Here is a 17,217-nt window from a genome sequence, read left to right on the forward strand (position 1 = left end):
AAAGACAAGATTGCAGCCAGCACACTGGGGCACACAGACCAAGCAAGAGTGTGTGAAGAAAACTAAATAAAGACAAGGAGCACTTGGGTGTACGAGAGGCAGAGCCCAGAGCAGAGGAGACGGGAGCACAGGGAAGGAGGAGGAGGGTGAGAAAGAGTCAACGAGAGACACAGGGAAGAGGAAAGAGAGACGCATCAGAGGTTCTTTCGGAAGCCCTTCGGACTCAGCCTCAAGCAGACATGCCTAACTTTGCCGGCACCTGGAAGATGAAGAAGAGTGAGAATTTTGATGAACTTCTCAAAGCCTTGGGTAAGCCCTCTCCAGTCTCTTTTCTCCCTCTTCTCCCTCTTCTCCCCCCCCCCCCCCCCCCCCCCTGGTCCATAGCCAGTGCTACATCCCTGCATGAGGTTGACTATCCATCATGTCCATATAGAAAAAGGCTTTCCCTGTTCTTGGAGAATGGCATGCCTGACTTCCAACAACCTCGTATTGTTCGAAGAAGCTCCCTGGAAAAAGCAGAGATCTACGGGGAGATGCTGCTGAAGGGAAACCCCTCGGCTTTTTTACAGGAGATATGAAACACTGGATGCTGAATCCCAGTCTCAACAGACGTGGTATTGTTACACGAAGAGAGGAGGGGGGGGCACAACATTATTCATGTTAAGCATTTAAGTAGGGCATGAATTAGCAATGCCAGGGGAGGTCTCTGGAGCCCAGTGCTGTTCTCTTGTGTCCTATCTTTATTCATTCTTTTTCACCCCTTCTTAGTCTTAACCGATGATTGCGATGGTTTAGATTTGGAACCAGCTTAACTGGGTCATTCAATTGTGTTGCGGTGCTTCGTCACGCCGAGACTGCTGAAACAGACAGGACACATCAAAAGGCTGTGTCTTTAGAATAATGTAGAAATCTTGAGGGAGTCCCACTGAGAGCACGAGGAGCTGCTTCGACAACTCTCCCGCAACTTTATGGACACGAACGGTTCCTGTTTTAGCTCAATCTGGCAAAGTTAAGCTGAAAAGTGAACACTTTTGTACGTTGTAAAGCTGAAACAATTAACAGTTTAGTTGTTTGTGCACACATGTTAGATTTCTCGAGTATCTGAGTGAATATTTAACTTTAACAGCCTTTGCTTTTTGTTTGCAATCTCTCTTCAAACAGCCCTACCTGCTATATTACACTCTGCTGTTTTAAGAGTTTAATGTATAAGGCTGGTGATTTTCTACATTATTCTTATTGACAACAAATCCAATGTTTATTTACTAAAAGGTATGGCCTTCGTAGTCACAGCTTGGTGTACTGCAGCTTGTGTATTAATCCGCAGCTGAAAATAGTCCCCAGAAAAAGCACTAATTACTCCTGTTCGAGTTACATTGTCTAAAAACTACAGTGCCCAGCGGTTTTAGGAAAATACTAAACTTATTAAAAGTGTGTATTTGTAATTTGTTATTAAAGATTTACATCTCCAGTGGGATAGATGGGCTTGGGTCTTTTGGAGTATTACAGACTGGGTAGGGAAGTCAGAAAGTATTGAGAGACAGATTAATGATGATTTTGGTCTTTTTATGGGATTTGTTGACAATATGAAAAACATAGATTAAAAACTATCCTTAAACACATTTAATTAAATCAACTCTCAAATTGTTTAGTGTTGATTATTTTTGATTCACAAAAGAAAAAAGAAAATCCCCTCAACACCACTTCCCATGTTTTGAGGTCCATGAGGAAACTGTCCCTCATCCATTCACGAACACATTAAACCACATCTGCTGGGGCAGATCACTCGTTCGTTCTTACATAAGGTCTCGGTCAATGGGGAGCTGCGATGGGCAACTACAGTGGATTCCAGGGCCGCCACTTTCCATCAACATCCTCATAATTATCTGTTGACTCTGAGGTTTCCCTACAGGAGGAGGGGATTGTTATGACCAGGGTGCAGATAGCAGAGTGAACACGCTGCGTGACCAGAGCTGTACAAGTTGATCAGACTCACAGTTTGCTAATTGACAGCAGGCATGTGTGTCTCCATTTGATCAAAGAGTGTAAAAAATAGTGCAAACTTCATGTACAATTTTACTACTGAGCTAAAATGTGGATTTATTTTAAAGACTTCCCTGATTCAATGGGGACTGCAAATTAAATACAAACTGCTGGAGTGACAGAGGAAATTATCTTTACTTCCTATGTTTCTGGAAGATCATACATCAGGCTTCTTGTAATAATATTGGTAGAAAAACTGCAGCTTATTGTCCTTTCGCCAATTCTTTGTTCATATATGAAGCATAAAAACTTCTATTATCAAAAAAATAGGTAAATGACGTTTTGAGAACATGTAAATTGTTCAGAAACAAGGATAGACTGCTTGGCTCACTGATGCTCGTACATATTTAATGCTATAAAACCACACGGCGTGATCCCTGAGATCGTGGGTGGGGTCGAGTGTAAGCTGTCAAATGAATATGTTTTTATGCCTGGGAGTTGACCAAGCAACACCACAGATCTTGTTTTAAAAAATATAGCTTTCTATATCTTCAGTTATATCTGGTGGTAGGAGGGGACATGAAATACACAGGACGTTGGCAGGACATGAAACCAGATGGCCTTGCAGAGTGAAACCGGGCCAAAGTGTAGCCACAAGCCCGGTCAGCGCCACAAGCAGGATCACCACTCTGACAGCTACCAGACAAAAAGTCAGTGCTGACCTGATCCTCACATCCTCAAGAGTTCACTTTTTTCTTCTGGAAATGGTTGAATTATCTCTCACACAGACATAAGTACCCAAATTCCACAGATTTCTCTCAATTTCAAGAAATAGTTGAGGTGTCTGTCAGAGCCCAAATCATTTATTGTGTTTTTAAAAAAAAAAGTCATACAATGAAACATCTACATTCCTTGTCATTCTTGGTTAAAATGTAGGTTTAGAGATGTTCCTGTTCACCATACACAGAAATACAAGGAGACATGCAGCCAGCATGTGGCCCTATATTTAAGGTCTAGAGTCTGATAGAAGCTGGCATGAGGGCCTGGAGAGGTCTACATCCGTTTGGGGGGTCGAGGGGGCCGAATAGAAAGACAACAGAACATACTGGAAGAGGTTTCTGTGAAAATGTTAGCTCCAGCAGAACAAAAAGAAGCGTATTCTCACTATTTCTCACTTTCTTTATCAGACACAAATGTAGCCTACATTTGATTTCAAATATATATTCCTACAACTAAGATGCAGCTTTTGCACATTTTTCTCTTGCATGTCTCAACTTTTCAGTATCTAACAGAGATCAACCTTTAGCCTATTTCCTGCCTTTCTTCTATGTCTGTCTCTCATTATTAAAGATGTAATGGGGTATTAAGCAATCGATGACTCCTGTTGACCTCCGTCTGTAGGCAGTAGACGCTCCTTTAATGGTAGCCTCTGCTGGACACAAAACCATTATGTTTACTGTATCACTGGATCAATTAGAACAATCGTGAAACTGCATTTTTGAAAGTGCAAAAATAACATAATGCATATTACTGTAATTAAAAATAATAACACATATGTCAAACGAGGGCTAAAGACTTTGCAAAGTGGCACAAAAGTCTGCAGAAGTGAAACATCCCACTAATTTCCCCTTTAACAACTACATGAATCTCGTTAAAATGTTGACTCATGCTTTCTCCCTGTTGTTGTTCTGACGTGGGTTGATCCCGGTCAGGAGTGAACACCATGCTGAGGAAGGTGGCCGTGGCAGCGGCCTCCAACCCCCACGTGGAGATCCGTCAGGACGGTGACAAGTTCTACATCAAAACATCAACCACTGTGCGCACCACCGAGATCAACTTCCACGTCGGAGAAGAATATGACGAGGAGACCGTGGATGGACGAAAGTGCAAGGTAGTATTGAGAAAATAAGGTATTTGAAATATGGCACAATAGTGACTCACATGTGCAGTAAATGGGCTAAAGCATGCAAAACCACTGGCATTTGTCATACTTTTTTGTCATCTTCAACCCTTACGGGAACATTTCACCCCAGTAAATAATGCACTTCATAGTGCCCTCCTGTTTCTCACGCTCATTTCATTATTCCACTTTTCTAAACCTTCAACATCGTCTCTTTATCTTTAGTGAAATACGAGAAGTTCTCTCTGCCGCATCGAAGTGAAACATATCTAGCACTGCGAACCGTTGGTGTCACAGTCATTAGTGTGTTATCATATACTTTTATTAATGGCATTGTGGGGACTCACCTCCCATGTAGGGACACATTTGGAGTCCCCTGAAGGTAAACGGATAAACTCTCGGGTTGAGACTTGTAGTATGGTTATGTAAGGGCTGTGATTGGGTTAAGTTTAGTTTGAGTGTTGGGTTAAAGTTAAGGCAAGTTCCCATGGAAAGAATGCAAGTCAATGCAATGTCCAACTTAGTGACAAAAAGTGTGTTTGTGTGTGTGTATTGTGTGTATTTTTTGCATTGTATTAAACATGTTTCAGAGACAAAAATCTGTACACACACTCAACTCCCATCTGGTGAGATAAAACTGTTAAATTCTGAGGGTGAAGACTTAGTTTTTTATTAAGATGAAGATTGCGGTTGGGGTAAAGGATGTAGTCGTTTGGGTTAAAGTTAGGAAAGGCTTCCAAGACATTGATGTAGGTCAATACAATGTCTTCACAATGACAAAAACAAGCCAGTGTGTGTGTAAACAGTTACAAAGAAGCTTTGAATCAGTAAAAATTCCCTGCACCACTAGTAGTTATTATGAAATATAAACACAATGATATCTTCTAATCTTTGACATACATTGACTGTCTTTCATTCCAAGAGCCACATCCACATATATGTTTTACCTCAACATTTGGAAGATGTCAAAGTGATTAAATCTGTTTCTGTATTAACAAACATCACTTTAACAGTCATCTACAGATATCTAATTGAATGTGTCCTCTAAATGTTCACATCATTTGGTATTCTCTGTGTGTTTGTATGTGTGTATTGAAGGTCTTCAAAGCTACCTTGCGTGCTACTGTTGAAGACGGTTGAATGAAAAATGAATACCTCCTTGCAGTTTCATCCATTTGTATCATCCTCACGTCTGTGCAGCTGGATTAAGGGCAGCTTGAGTTGGGGTGGATGAGTTTCTCTCTGAACCTCTTCAGGCCCTGAGGGGGATTTCTCACATCCTGGTAGACAGTCAGAGCTCCTACAGGTTTGGATAGTAGGCAGAGACCTATCCTTGGAACTCATTACAAAATGTGCTCAAATACTTGCAGTAATCAGCAAATTATAAACACAAACGTAACACATAAAATAGGATTAAAAGAAATATTCAAGCACTGACATTGACGCTGTTCTCTGTTCTCTGTTATATGTGAAAACTCATTTCTTTAGAGACATCTGATATGATCCCAACACCGAGGCTTTTGCGTCATCTGTGTAATAAATATATAGGTTGTATAACAAGATGAAGTGGATGAGGCAGCTCGATTGTTGAGCCTGACAATGTACGATCACATTCACATTCACATTCGATTTTCTATCTTACTTCATAAAATGTATTTCTTTATATGTTGGCCACCTCTTGAATACAAGCTGTATATTGTAACATATTATGAGTCTTGAGGGAAGAAATAACACAAATGAATCATACTTTTTTACTGAGCTTTTTCAAGTTTCATCGCAATATAAAAATCTACTTTTAAAGATGCTCAGTGTGATGTCAATTTACACAACAATCTAATTGCACCCACACAATGTAGGAAGTCAGCGCTCCAACGTTGAAGAATTTAGAGACGAGACGCCACTGAGTCACTTTAGGTAACGAGATATTTTGCCTTAATGGTCCTGAGGCTGACATCTGTTTATCGCCCTGCTGCTTAGTAACCGGCGTCTGAGCTGGAGAGAAAGAGAGTCCTGTTTGGTATCAGTGAGGACAACACAGTGGATAAACAACATATACCTGTAATCCAGTGTTATCGTCTCACACACATGGACCAAACACGATAGGAGGCATATAAAAGTAGCAGTTTATGAACTGATAAACTTCAGTTCTTAATCATAGTTCACTCAATATAGCAACACAAGTTCATTGTATGACAGAGTATTCATGCAAACTATAGATCAACAATTTAAACAGAAAAAAGTCAAAGGCAGTAGGTTTTACAGGTAGAACAGTGTCATTATTCTGGGATTACGGTTATCTAAATTAATATAAAACTAAACTGCATGGTTTTAAAATATTTTTGAAATAGAAAAATGTATAAGATTCTTTTTTTTTGCACAACACATGCAGGATGGGGAGTTGTTGACAGTCACAGTATAACTTGTCAAGTTTCTGTAACCACTGGAGGAATTTAGGGTTTTATGGATGAGATTAGTCATATGTTTGAAAACAAGACGTTTTTGCAAGGCAGAAAGAAATCCTTAGCCTTAATTATTCACATCAGCATTAATGTTTCTTAAAACTTAAAAACTCTTAAAAAAAAGGAAAAATTGTGTAAAAACTCTAAATTAACATAGATATTAACATATTATCATAAGGGGATCCTCACATTTCCTGTGGTGGATATTCAATTTTGCAGTAAATGTTTTACTCATAGAACAACACTAAACCTTTAAATCTGGACGACTGGTGCATTTTTAGAAACGCCTTCATTCTTTTCATCCCCAAAACACTGTAAATGTGATCATGTAGGCTAATTTAAGAGTTTGAAGAAAAGGTAAAAAACTAAATAAAAACACAATTGTGTGTAATTCAGACCATTACAGCATGATATGTGAGGTAGTTTGGTGTCAAAAACAAGACAAAACATATCATGACATAGAATGACCTCTTTTCAACTGGATGGTTTCAGCAGCCACCCTGCTGAAGTGTCCTTGAGCTCAGCACTGCATCTCTAGGCTGTTTCTAAAGTTTCTCTTCCAAGAGAGCTGAACAGTTTCTGGTTCTATCCTGAAATGTAAAGCAGAAAATCCGCCATCCTGAAGAATTCTTTGGCAACAGAAAGCAGTGATATTCATGCTTGTGGAGAGGAGATATAGCACATGGAAAGGGGAAAAATGTGTAATTGCGTGCATGCACTACATTAATTCAACAGAATTCAGCCAAAAGCCTGAGAAATGTGAGGTAGGTATCTTCTGGTAACCACATTGCCTTTCTGGCTTTGAGCAATGCAGAAGTCATTAAGGCTGAATTTATCAGCTATTACATTAAGATGCAAAGTTGCATCGCATAATGTTTGTCAAACAGCAATCAACAGCTAAAGTCTGACAAAATACACTGTTGTCTTTACCTTTCATCTTCAAGTAACAACGTGTTGCAGTCAAGGAGAGCAGACATGACCTATTTCTGATTTCAGGAGACAGTGTGGCTGCTTCTGTCTGTGCCCTGAGGCATGCTGGGTACTGGGCAGGGCTAGACGGCGCTCAGTGTGGCTTCTTGCTACATGACGCCTCAAGTCGAGTTGTCATCACACATTTGCCACATCCACTTGTTTGGGTCTTGAGCACCAGCATCACACAGAAGGTGTTAAGACAGTGACATGTTTTTCAATGTTTTGTGTCTGTACCGCAGCACACTGGAGTTAAAAGTTCTCTGTTCGATATTTGACGTCATTCAGTAATAATTATTAGCCATGTTGCATGGAGAGTGTGTATTTTCGGAGCAATGGGTCTTCGGAAAAATGGGCGTTTGTTTTCAGGATAACAAGCTGGTTTCAGAATAATGGTCCATTGGAACAATGGGCAGTTCCCTGTTACAGATGATTGCACTGTTAGCGATGTTAGCACTGTTAGCTGCAAGCCGTTGCCTCAGGCGTCGCCATGTTGAGAGCCGTTGATAGCAAATACATATGCTCTCAGTTTTACGTTTAGCACCTTAAAGATGCTTTAGGCTATTGTCCAAGCTTCAAGTTGACTGTATCCATATTTGGTGGATATTTGTATTTACCTAAAATTTTAGAAAAGTATGTAGTTTTTGATTATATTCTCTGTATCACACCTGTAACCTATTTCCGAGTTTTATGCTGTTTTCACACCACGAGCGACACAGCAGGCTACAAGCTATTCTCAACGGAAGCCGAATAGTTTGGCGAAGACCCCAAGCTGGATTACAGAAACAATAGAAAACGTTTTTTTTAGTTGTACTGAATATTTACCTTTTTTTTATTAAGCGGAAATCAAGGAGGTGTCTCTCAGCAACAAGCACATTGTGTTTTTGTGTGGCGATCATTTGCACGAGTGAAGCTAAACCTGCAGGAGGCAGCGCCCACTGACACTGGCACATGTACCCGGAGGGGCGAGGGGGGGCAGTGTGGGGTGTTGGCGGACTCTCAGGTGGAGCGAGTCGGCAGGAGAACCCAAAGTGGGTTTTGGCTGAGGCCGGCTGCCCCTGTGGTTAAAGGGATTACACGCTGATCTGTGGCTGGCGAAGAGCACAGGGCTGATTAACACCGCCACAAGCTTAAAAAGCTCCAGTTAATCTGCGTGAGTGCGGAGGGATCAGACGGCCTCCTCTCACTTACAGGAGGAGACAGTGATAAGAGACTTCCTCTCAGTCTCAGAGACAACAGAGAATCAGACACCAGACGGGCGTTGGTGCAGAGTGGGGGCCAGAATGAGGCGATTACGTTCCTGCTCTGATGGATGGAGGTGGAAGACAAACTTGAGGTTTCGCTGCTTTGTGCAGCTGAGGTTGAGCTTTGAGAAATAAAACAGCATCTGTGGTGCAGCAATATTTTCATCTGAACTCATAAGCTTAATTTACCAGCGCAGGACAAAAACCAAGTCACTTCTGGGCAGAAAGACTTAGACAAATGGAGTCTTTTAACCCAGCTGGTTGCTGTAGAGACAGTCACAAGCTAAAATGGAGAGTGGCGATGTTAAGGATCAGAAATAAAGCCTCTTAATAAAAATATTTGACTCAAGAAACAGATGTAGCATCCACGAAAGAGTTTCATCACATACTGACAGAAAGTGCAAGGACAAGATGCCATATTTATTTCCAAATAATGGACGTTTTACCCCCGACAGGTGATCCTATAATTTAATGGTGAAGGCAATATGTGAGCTGCATCCTTGGAGAGGTTTGGAGTAAACAGATTAAACTGGGTATGTATTTCCAGGACGGGGTGGCTGAGACTGGAGCATGTTTCTCTGCTTCTGACAGTGTGTCATTTAGCATGGAGAGGGAGGGAAATGCCTGCGGCGAATGACAGGAAAATAAAAAATCTGTTGGAAGAGAAGAGAGTGGAAAGACTTACGATATCATGAGAATCCAAGGTAACATTAATGGTACTGCATTGAAAAAAAGACCAAAAAGCATTTTCCCCATGAACCAGATTATAAAAAGCTTCTTTAAAACTGTTGGCAGGACACTTCAAACGGCAAACAATTATTACGCTTAGAATTAAGAATTCCAATGTAAAGTTTATGGGGCAGGCAGGAGAAAAAACTTGGGCACCGTCCTTGAGCTCTTATCATACGTCCATGAAAGTAACATAAATATCGCCCACTGGGGGCAGCAAACAATTGTGAGCTGCTGACTGTCGGCAATGCCACACAGGAGCTAATTTTATCTGTTAACAACAGGGACCACCATGTCATTGTGTTTTAATAAAGAAGAAGAAGAAAGTTCGTCAACAATGACGTCCGACACAGTGATGCTGAACTTGAGACGGTGCAATAATAAGCTGAGACATCTATCAGTCTTGCAAGCATGCCCCAGAAAGTCCCATTAAGCCTTCTCTTTAAGGGAAAAAATAAATAATAAGACATTTTACAAGAAGTGGAACGACTAAATAGGACCATAACTTCTTACGGAAACCCATCATTCCAGAAGTTGGGACTTTTTAGTGTTAAGTGGTTATCCGGGAAAGTGCAGCTTAAGGCACTTCTGCCGGTCTTCACCACTCAAATGTGATGTTTGTCACTTGGTGAAATATGAGTTGATTTGCTAAAGAGCAACTGTGCCTCATATGTTTGTCCTAAGCATAAGGCACAAGTTACTCAGAGTGGAAAAAGTGATGAGCAAACACTGACGTCAAAGAGATGATGTGATCAAACAGATATGAGTCCAAGACGGAGTGAGCGTGTTATTTTGGGCTCTGAAAGAAAAGTTGTAAAATCCAACATAAAAACTTTAAACCAATCAGGAAATGAGAAGTTCTCCTCCTTTTAGACACACTGTTTGTGTCTGATAAGCAATGGAAAGTCAGTGAGAGACTGAACCAAAGCCAAAGGCAGCAGATGTTCTGATAAGTAGCCTAAAAAGCTAATGAAAAAAAAAAACAGGACACGGTAAAAAAAAAAAGAAGCAAATGCAGGATGAATTTGTCTTGGTCTGAAATGTGTGTGCACAAGCTCTGGTGTGTTATTTGGAAGAGAAAGACGATGTGTGAGAATTTGTCTGTGACTTAATGTGCAACGGGGAGAATGAGAGAAAATCCATCCGAGTCAGAGGCTGAGACGGATGCTAACTTTAAAATGGAGCCGTAGCTAATCGACTCTCTGGGATCTGGCTTTATTAGGAGAAAAAGAAAATCAGAGGGAGAGCTGCAGAAAAGCCCTGCTGTTGTTCAGCTTGGCAAACCCTGTGGACGGACGCCCGCAGGGATCCATGATGGCTTTCCTTACCTTTGATATGGTGATTAACATTTGCCTCTGAGAAACAAAGGCTACTGATCCGACATTGAGCAGGGGTGTTAATAAAATACAAACATTGTACAAATTGCCAAACAAATTGTCTATGAGCAACACTACAAATATGCAAGAACATGCTTGAAAAAACATGATGGCGTCTCATTATAGGCCCGTCTAGATTTGACTTTAGTTGAGTTGGATTCAAGCAACCGCAGCTTTGATCAGTTCCAGGGTTTTGGAGCGGGATCACTAGCTTGAGACGCTATGTTGAAAAGGGACATGCAGCTGCTTCATTGAGGGGAAAGACAAATATCAGCAGTGTGGGAAAATATGATCAGAGTCAGATAGCAACAGGAAGCCAACGCTTGTGAATAGTGAACTAATCTTTGGATTAAAGACTTGATTGGGAAATTTAACCCTAAAATAGAATTAATGGTTTGATGTTTTGGGAATTCTGCATATTCTTATCAGTCTCTTCACTTTACCCTCCTAAGGAAGTAAAACATATCATTTCCCAAAATGTCCAACTGTTCCTCGAACAGAACAGCTTTTGTGTCAGTAGACAGTTGAGGTAATGAAATAAGAGCTCAGTTAATGGACCCTAAGCTCAACAAAATGATAAATCCTCTCCATTAACACAAATTAGCGCCACAGGGTCACCTTGGTGCTGCTCTTTTATGGATTCTTAGCTCTCTGAGTCAGTTACTTCAGGAGAAATTAGTCCTGAAGTCAAAGTCTGACTAATCCTGTTGAAGTCATTTGAAATATTACTGAAGAGAATTAGCAGATGGAGGAGACCCTGATCAACCAAAGAGCGAAGAGGATTTTACAGTATTCTATAGCTTTGTTCATCGAGGGCTGGCCATGGATGAATTAGCACGGGACACATGTCATTTTAAAGTAGGCTGGGAAATATATGGCCAAAAATGTATGGACATTATATACAGTATGATTACTGAAAATATCACTCATGAACCGTGAGAATGAATCTGCTGCTATAACAGCCTCCACTCGTCTGGGAGGGTTTTCTTTAAGGACCTGGCTTTGTCTTAGATATCATTGTACTGTCTAGCATTAACATTTCCCTTCATTGGACCCTTATGATAAGACAAAAATATGTGGACAGAGTTATATAAACATGCATCCGATTGGATGAATGTGCCACAACGTCGGTTTAAATTCTTATTTGTTATGATGTATAGAGGCCATTTGTGTCAGTAATGGAAAACTACTAAAAAACAATATATGTGAATATTAAAGTTCAACAAGGCTAATTAGCATGTGGCAGATGTTCAGATGTCCTTAAATACTTTTTTAGAGGACCTGGTATGTAGCAGAACCAGAAACTACTTTATAATGTACTTAAATCTGCTATAATAAATATTTTTATATCAACAATGGATCACAATATTTCTTGCATGTGAAAGGTGTCGCTCGCAGTGACAAACCCAGAGATTATTTTGCTGCTCCGGAGCAACAATAAGATTTAATTAATGGTGTGGTGTTTTTTTCTCCACCTGATGAATGTAAAACTAACTGTCACTCTCTTTTAACTCAGTTTTTGGTCTCCACCAACTCCTAAAGGAAATATCTGTCCGTTTAGCTTCTAAATGCTCCACTGTTCTTACCGTCCAGTCTCTAACTGTGTCCGTATGTTCTTTGGTGCCGATGCAGTGGTGTAGAAATGTACTCCAGGGTGATCCGTGCATTGTGACATCACTCTTGGGTGCAACATATCTCATTTCCGACCACACCAATGCTGTGATGCTGGCATAAAGCCTGGCATTAAGTGACCCTTTAAGGGTACGCCTTGCTCATGTGTTTCTACCTTCACTGACACCGTCACACTGACCTTCCCACCTTGTCGCCCCCCCCCCCCCTTCCCTGCAGAGCCTCGCCACCTGGATGTCGGAGAACAAGATGTACTGTAAGCAGACTCTGGTGGATGGTGACGGCCCCAAAACCTTCTGGACCCGAGAGCTCAGCGGTGATGAGCTCATACTGGTGAGCGCACGGCAATGACTCATCATCTCACTGAAAGCTTCTTAACAGACTGCTGCTTGGGAACGGAAAAAGAAAGTAATTCTTTGCAAAGACAAACGCTCTGGATTTCAGGCGATTAATGAACTCTCATTTCGGGCTGGACCAACAAAACAAAGACAAAAAGTTATTCCCAGTACAGAGAGAGTGCGATCTGATGGGTGGCTAATCTGTATGGGTTGTCTGTTACGTGGCTTGTTCTCATGGAGACTCGAAAGACATCAGGTGCATGCATGAAGATGGGCATTTCGAGCAGCTAGTGTACTCTGTTTGAGAAATAGTTCATGAAACCAGGCAGGGAGTGCATGAAGTCACCCTGGAGATTCATCCGTAAAGGAAATGAGAGAGGCCGTTTCCCTAGGAGCCGAGCTTTCATCCACCCTGCAGAGAGATGTTGAAAGGAGAACAAGAGGAGCTGCTACGCTGACGTTGCAGTAATACCCTCTGTATTTAGCTAGATTAATATGGGCAGAAGTCAATGGGTGTAAAGCCCCTCGAACGATGTGCAGGGGAGCCGTCCAAGACCAATGGACCGGACGAACAGTTCTCAGGGACTCAACCAGCTTTCCTCTCTGAGCGCTCAACGCTCCCACGCTCTGCTTTGTTGTTCCTAGAGTATTTGTAAGACGAATGTCTAAAAGGCAAAAGCTCGAAGCGATAACATAGAAGGTTTAGATGCTGAAAAAGTAATCACAGGATGTTTGATTAGCTTTATATTAGAAGCAAGTTTTTGGAAGAAGCAGACTAAATATTTGTGCATTTACAAGAGGGATTTAAATGCAATCCCTTTGCATTTGACTGGACTGCTAAAAAGTGGGCGGGCGTAGAGTTTAGCGCGATAGGGAGCCACAGAGGAGCTTCCATGTCGCAAAAAGTTGCAGATTGATTGGTTGATGCATGTCGTGGTATTATTGGTTGAAATTGGTTGGTACTAGCTTACGTCATATTTTGTTTTACAGGAAGAAAAGATGATTTAATTTTAATAAATATATTGCAGAATATCGCCGTGGATGGGATCTAAAAGGGTTAAAAATGCATTTTTTCTTAATCACCTTGACGTTACATAGCAGCTCGATATTCAAACAGAAGGTCCTCATTATTCAGAGGAAGCCAGAACATATTCAATCTTTTCTAATGTTTGGGTTATGAAAGCAGAATGTGTTACAGCGCCTGCCACTCTGGTGACACTTTGGCCCGGCTGCCCTGGAGGAGCTGAAGCATTCATGCACTATAATGGAGATTGATCGGGCCGAGTTGTGACAGCGTCTGTGTCTCTCTGCTCTTCTCACCTCAGTCCTCCCTTCTGTCACACCATCGTACAACCTGCAGATGAACCATGTTTACAGTGCAGCTTGTAGAGTCTCAGTTTGGACATTTTCTGATCAGTGTTCACAGCGAAAAGCCACGAGGAGACACATTCTTCCATCACACAGTCAGGGTAACAGACGAGACATAGGTAAATGGCATGAGATTGGTTCTCAGTAGATGCATCTTGTATTTGTTACCACAACAACACCAACAAGTAAATCTTGTCATCGTTCACCTGAGACAGCTGGCCGAATTTTGGTGTCACAGCTGCTTGATAGTGTCTGTGTAAGCGTGAAAGATAATAAGTAACAACTGCGCAAAGAAAGTGGGATGACCACTTCGATTGGGGAAGTGAAAGTGAAAATTCCAAATCTGTCTTCTCGAAATTACATTTATATATCTCTAAATTGTTTCCCAATTAGATGGTAGTGGTAAACATGTATAATATATAATGCCTGGATTATGTTCAGGGGCTTTGATTCCAGTTAAATGTTAACAAATACCTTGTGTTTCAAGTCCCTGCAGACTTCTCTATATATATTATACACAGTTTTTATATGAAGTCATGGCACTAGAGAGTAGTTGTACAACTTATTTGTTAAGATATTCACTGAAGCTGAAAATGGTCTGCACCCAGCTGTCACTGCTTTCCTTAAATGAGAGCATGACTATACATATAAGAAAACACACAAAATAAAATGTACTTTTTGTATTTAGTATATTTTGCCCTCTAAACTGTAACACGTAATATTTTCTGTCAATATTTGACTGCGATTGGATAAATGTGTGTAAATATGAAATCTAATGAACTACTCTGCTCGATGTTCAAACTAACAATTCCACCAAATATCTTGTCGTCCGTTAAGAAATGGCATCATAGCTCAAAACACCTGCTCATAAACTGTCGAGCCTATTAGAGTAAAAATCTTCAGCAAATGCAAATTCTGCATCATTAAAATCCTGAAAAGATTTGAAGCCTTTCTTTAGAAAAAGAGACATGAGTCATCTTTGCACCCAGACAACCTCTTTCTTTTGGGACAAGCATCTGGAAAAACCAAAACAAACACTGCCTGAATCTGAATCATATCTGTATCCAAAATAAAAGCCTCCAGACAACAATAACAGAGCGTCGAGACTCAAAGGAGGACTAGCGATCATAAAGCAATGGTCTGATTGTCTGTGGCAGTTCACACTGTAAGTGGGGCACATTTCCATACGATTTGCATGATCCGTTTAATTGGTTTAGTCTAAAAACATTTTAAGGCCAAAGTCGAGTGGATTTTCTCCGGCTGCATCAGCCTGAAATAAAACGAAAAGAAATGACAGCACATCAGAGGGTTGGACTCAATCACTTCAAGCTTGTGCATTCATGGGACGTATTAATCCGTTATGAAGCGGCTTCTTTTGGTTTCATCAATTGTTTGCAGTATGACCCACATTAACGGCCATCATTTTGACTGTGATGTTGTGACACACATGTTGATAGGAATTCCTTGACATTATTAGATCACTCATACTGCAAACAATATGGTGACACTGTCATAACCCAACAGTCCTTAAACAAGTTGAGCTTGTGCATTTTAGAATTGAAATCAAAAACGTCTTTAAAAATAGGGGAATAAAAAAAGAGACGAGACTCGTGAGGTCCAGTTAGCTAGAAACAACTAGTTTTTACAACGTGTCATTCAGGCCATGTCTAAAGGCAAAGGTGTTTAAACATGATGCAAATGGAAACACACACTGCCTCCCTAAGCTCTCTCCAAACAGTGTTTGCATGTCTTTGTACAGTAGTCTTCACATGATAATTTGTACAAATAGGGATACAGGCGTTCCCTCGGAGGATCTCTACTCAAAGGCATTCATTGACACACAAAGTGTGACAGAGAGAAAAGTTTAAATCCTGCCTTGTCATCCCTCCAGACACCTGGCCAATCACTGCGTGAGGTGGGCGTGGTTGTTGGATTATTAGCTTTGGAAAGTTAACCTTTAGAAAATGTCAAATACAGCCTCCCCGCCGCCAATTCAGGCATAAGTGGGGACAGTTTCAGACCAAAATCAACCACCTTGCATTGGGTTTAAACAAAGCAAGGGGCTGCGTTGGTAGTGGTGTGTGTTGTTTCAGGTACCGGTGAGACATGAAAAACAATCCAGGAAGTCCAGTTTGAGTAACATGTCTGTGAAATCGGCGGCTTTTCCGATGTCAACAGCACAATGGTTTATAATACTCTGACACTGGATTTTACAACTCAGTTGTGAGGTAAACAGAAGAAATACGGAGATCACGTCACAAAGTAATCCACCCTGTGCACTTGCATGTATTTGACTAATTATTTTGGCGAAGCCCCCTGCTTCGCAAGTCTGGCTCCGTTGGTATAAAAGCAGCCTTAAACCATCTGTCAAGTTGTTCAGTTGCAGCATTGAGCTCTCGGCGGCTTACTGTCACATGTGTTTGTTGAATTAAAAAGCAAACGGCTTTAAAATGTGTCGCTAATTTAACTTTTTCTGCCAGCTGACTGTGAGGGTTATACTCACTATCAATTATCCTTTTGTTTCCTCCAGACTTTCGGGGCAGACGACGTAGTGTGCACGCGGATTTACGCCCGGGAATGAAGCCCCTTAACCTTCATCAGGACAAGACAGACGCCCAGTTGGACCACAACAACACGTTAAACCCCAACAACACTCTGTCGTGCTAACACTCGCTAAACGCATTTGCAAAGTATCCTGTGTAATCTCTCAGCATCAGTCTGCATAGTCTCCACAAACTATAGCAATGTCTCTGTAATCTGGTTTTCTTGTAGTGAGTATTGTGTCTGCAGTACAGTAGCTGGATATCTCAGTGTCCATGTCTGCAACCCTGGTGTCAGCTGTGTACGTAGGATTTAGTCATCAGTTGCATTGATTAAGTATTCATGTTGGATGACAGGAAACAATAAAAACATGGAACAAACAGCAGGAGAGCCTCTTTTTTTAGTTATATGCTAAAATGTACCCACATGGAGTCATCTTGTAAACAGAGATATGTTCACGTTCAATGTTTCCAGAAGCCAAACAAACATTTCCTTCTCAGAATCTGCATTAGCTGGCAGTCTTCTTCTTTGCCTCCTTCTGTTGATATAGTGTCATTCTTCTTGACACATTACTGCCACCAACTGTCAACCAGTGGAACGGCGGGGCTTGCATGCATTGCTCCATGGCACCACTAGTTGTCAAAAACTCCACAGAGCATCTTTAAATAAACACCAAGTAAGTAT

The 17,217-nt window shown here is 41.1% G+C and overlaps 1 protein-coding gene across 1 annotated transcript; it reads left to right on the forward strand.

Annotated features, from left to right (window-relative positions):
- Positions 1-38: 38 nt before the first annotated feature.
- crabp1a (cellular retinoic acid binding protein 1a) lies at positions 39-16,906 on the forward strand. The gene is made up of 4 exons (XM_079163602.1): positions 39-309; positions 3,693-3,871; positions 12,506-12,619; positions 16,523-16,906. Exons 1-4 carry the CDS (start codon positions 240-242, stop codon positions 16,571-16,573), a joined length of 414 nt encoding a protein of 137 aa, XP_079019728.1. The 5' UTR covers positions 39-239; the 3' UTR covers positions 16,574-16,906.
- Positions 16,907-17,217: the final 311 nt, after the last annotated feature.

The sequence above is a fragment of the Pholis gunnellus genome (genome assembly GCF_910591455.1).
Source record: "Pholis gunnellus genome assembly, chromosome: 7".
NCBI classification, from domain to species: domain Eukaryota; kingdom Metazoa; phylum Chordata; class Actinopteri; order Perciformes; family Pholidae; genus Pholis; species Pholis gunnellus.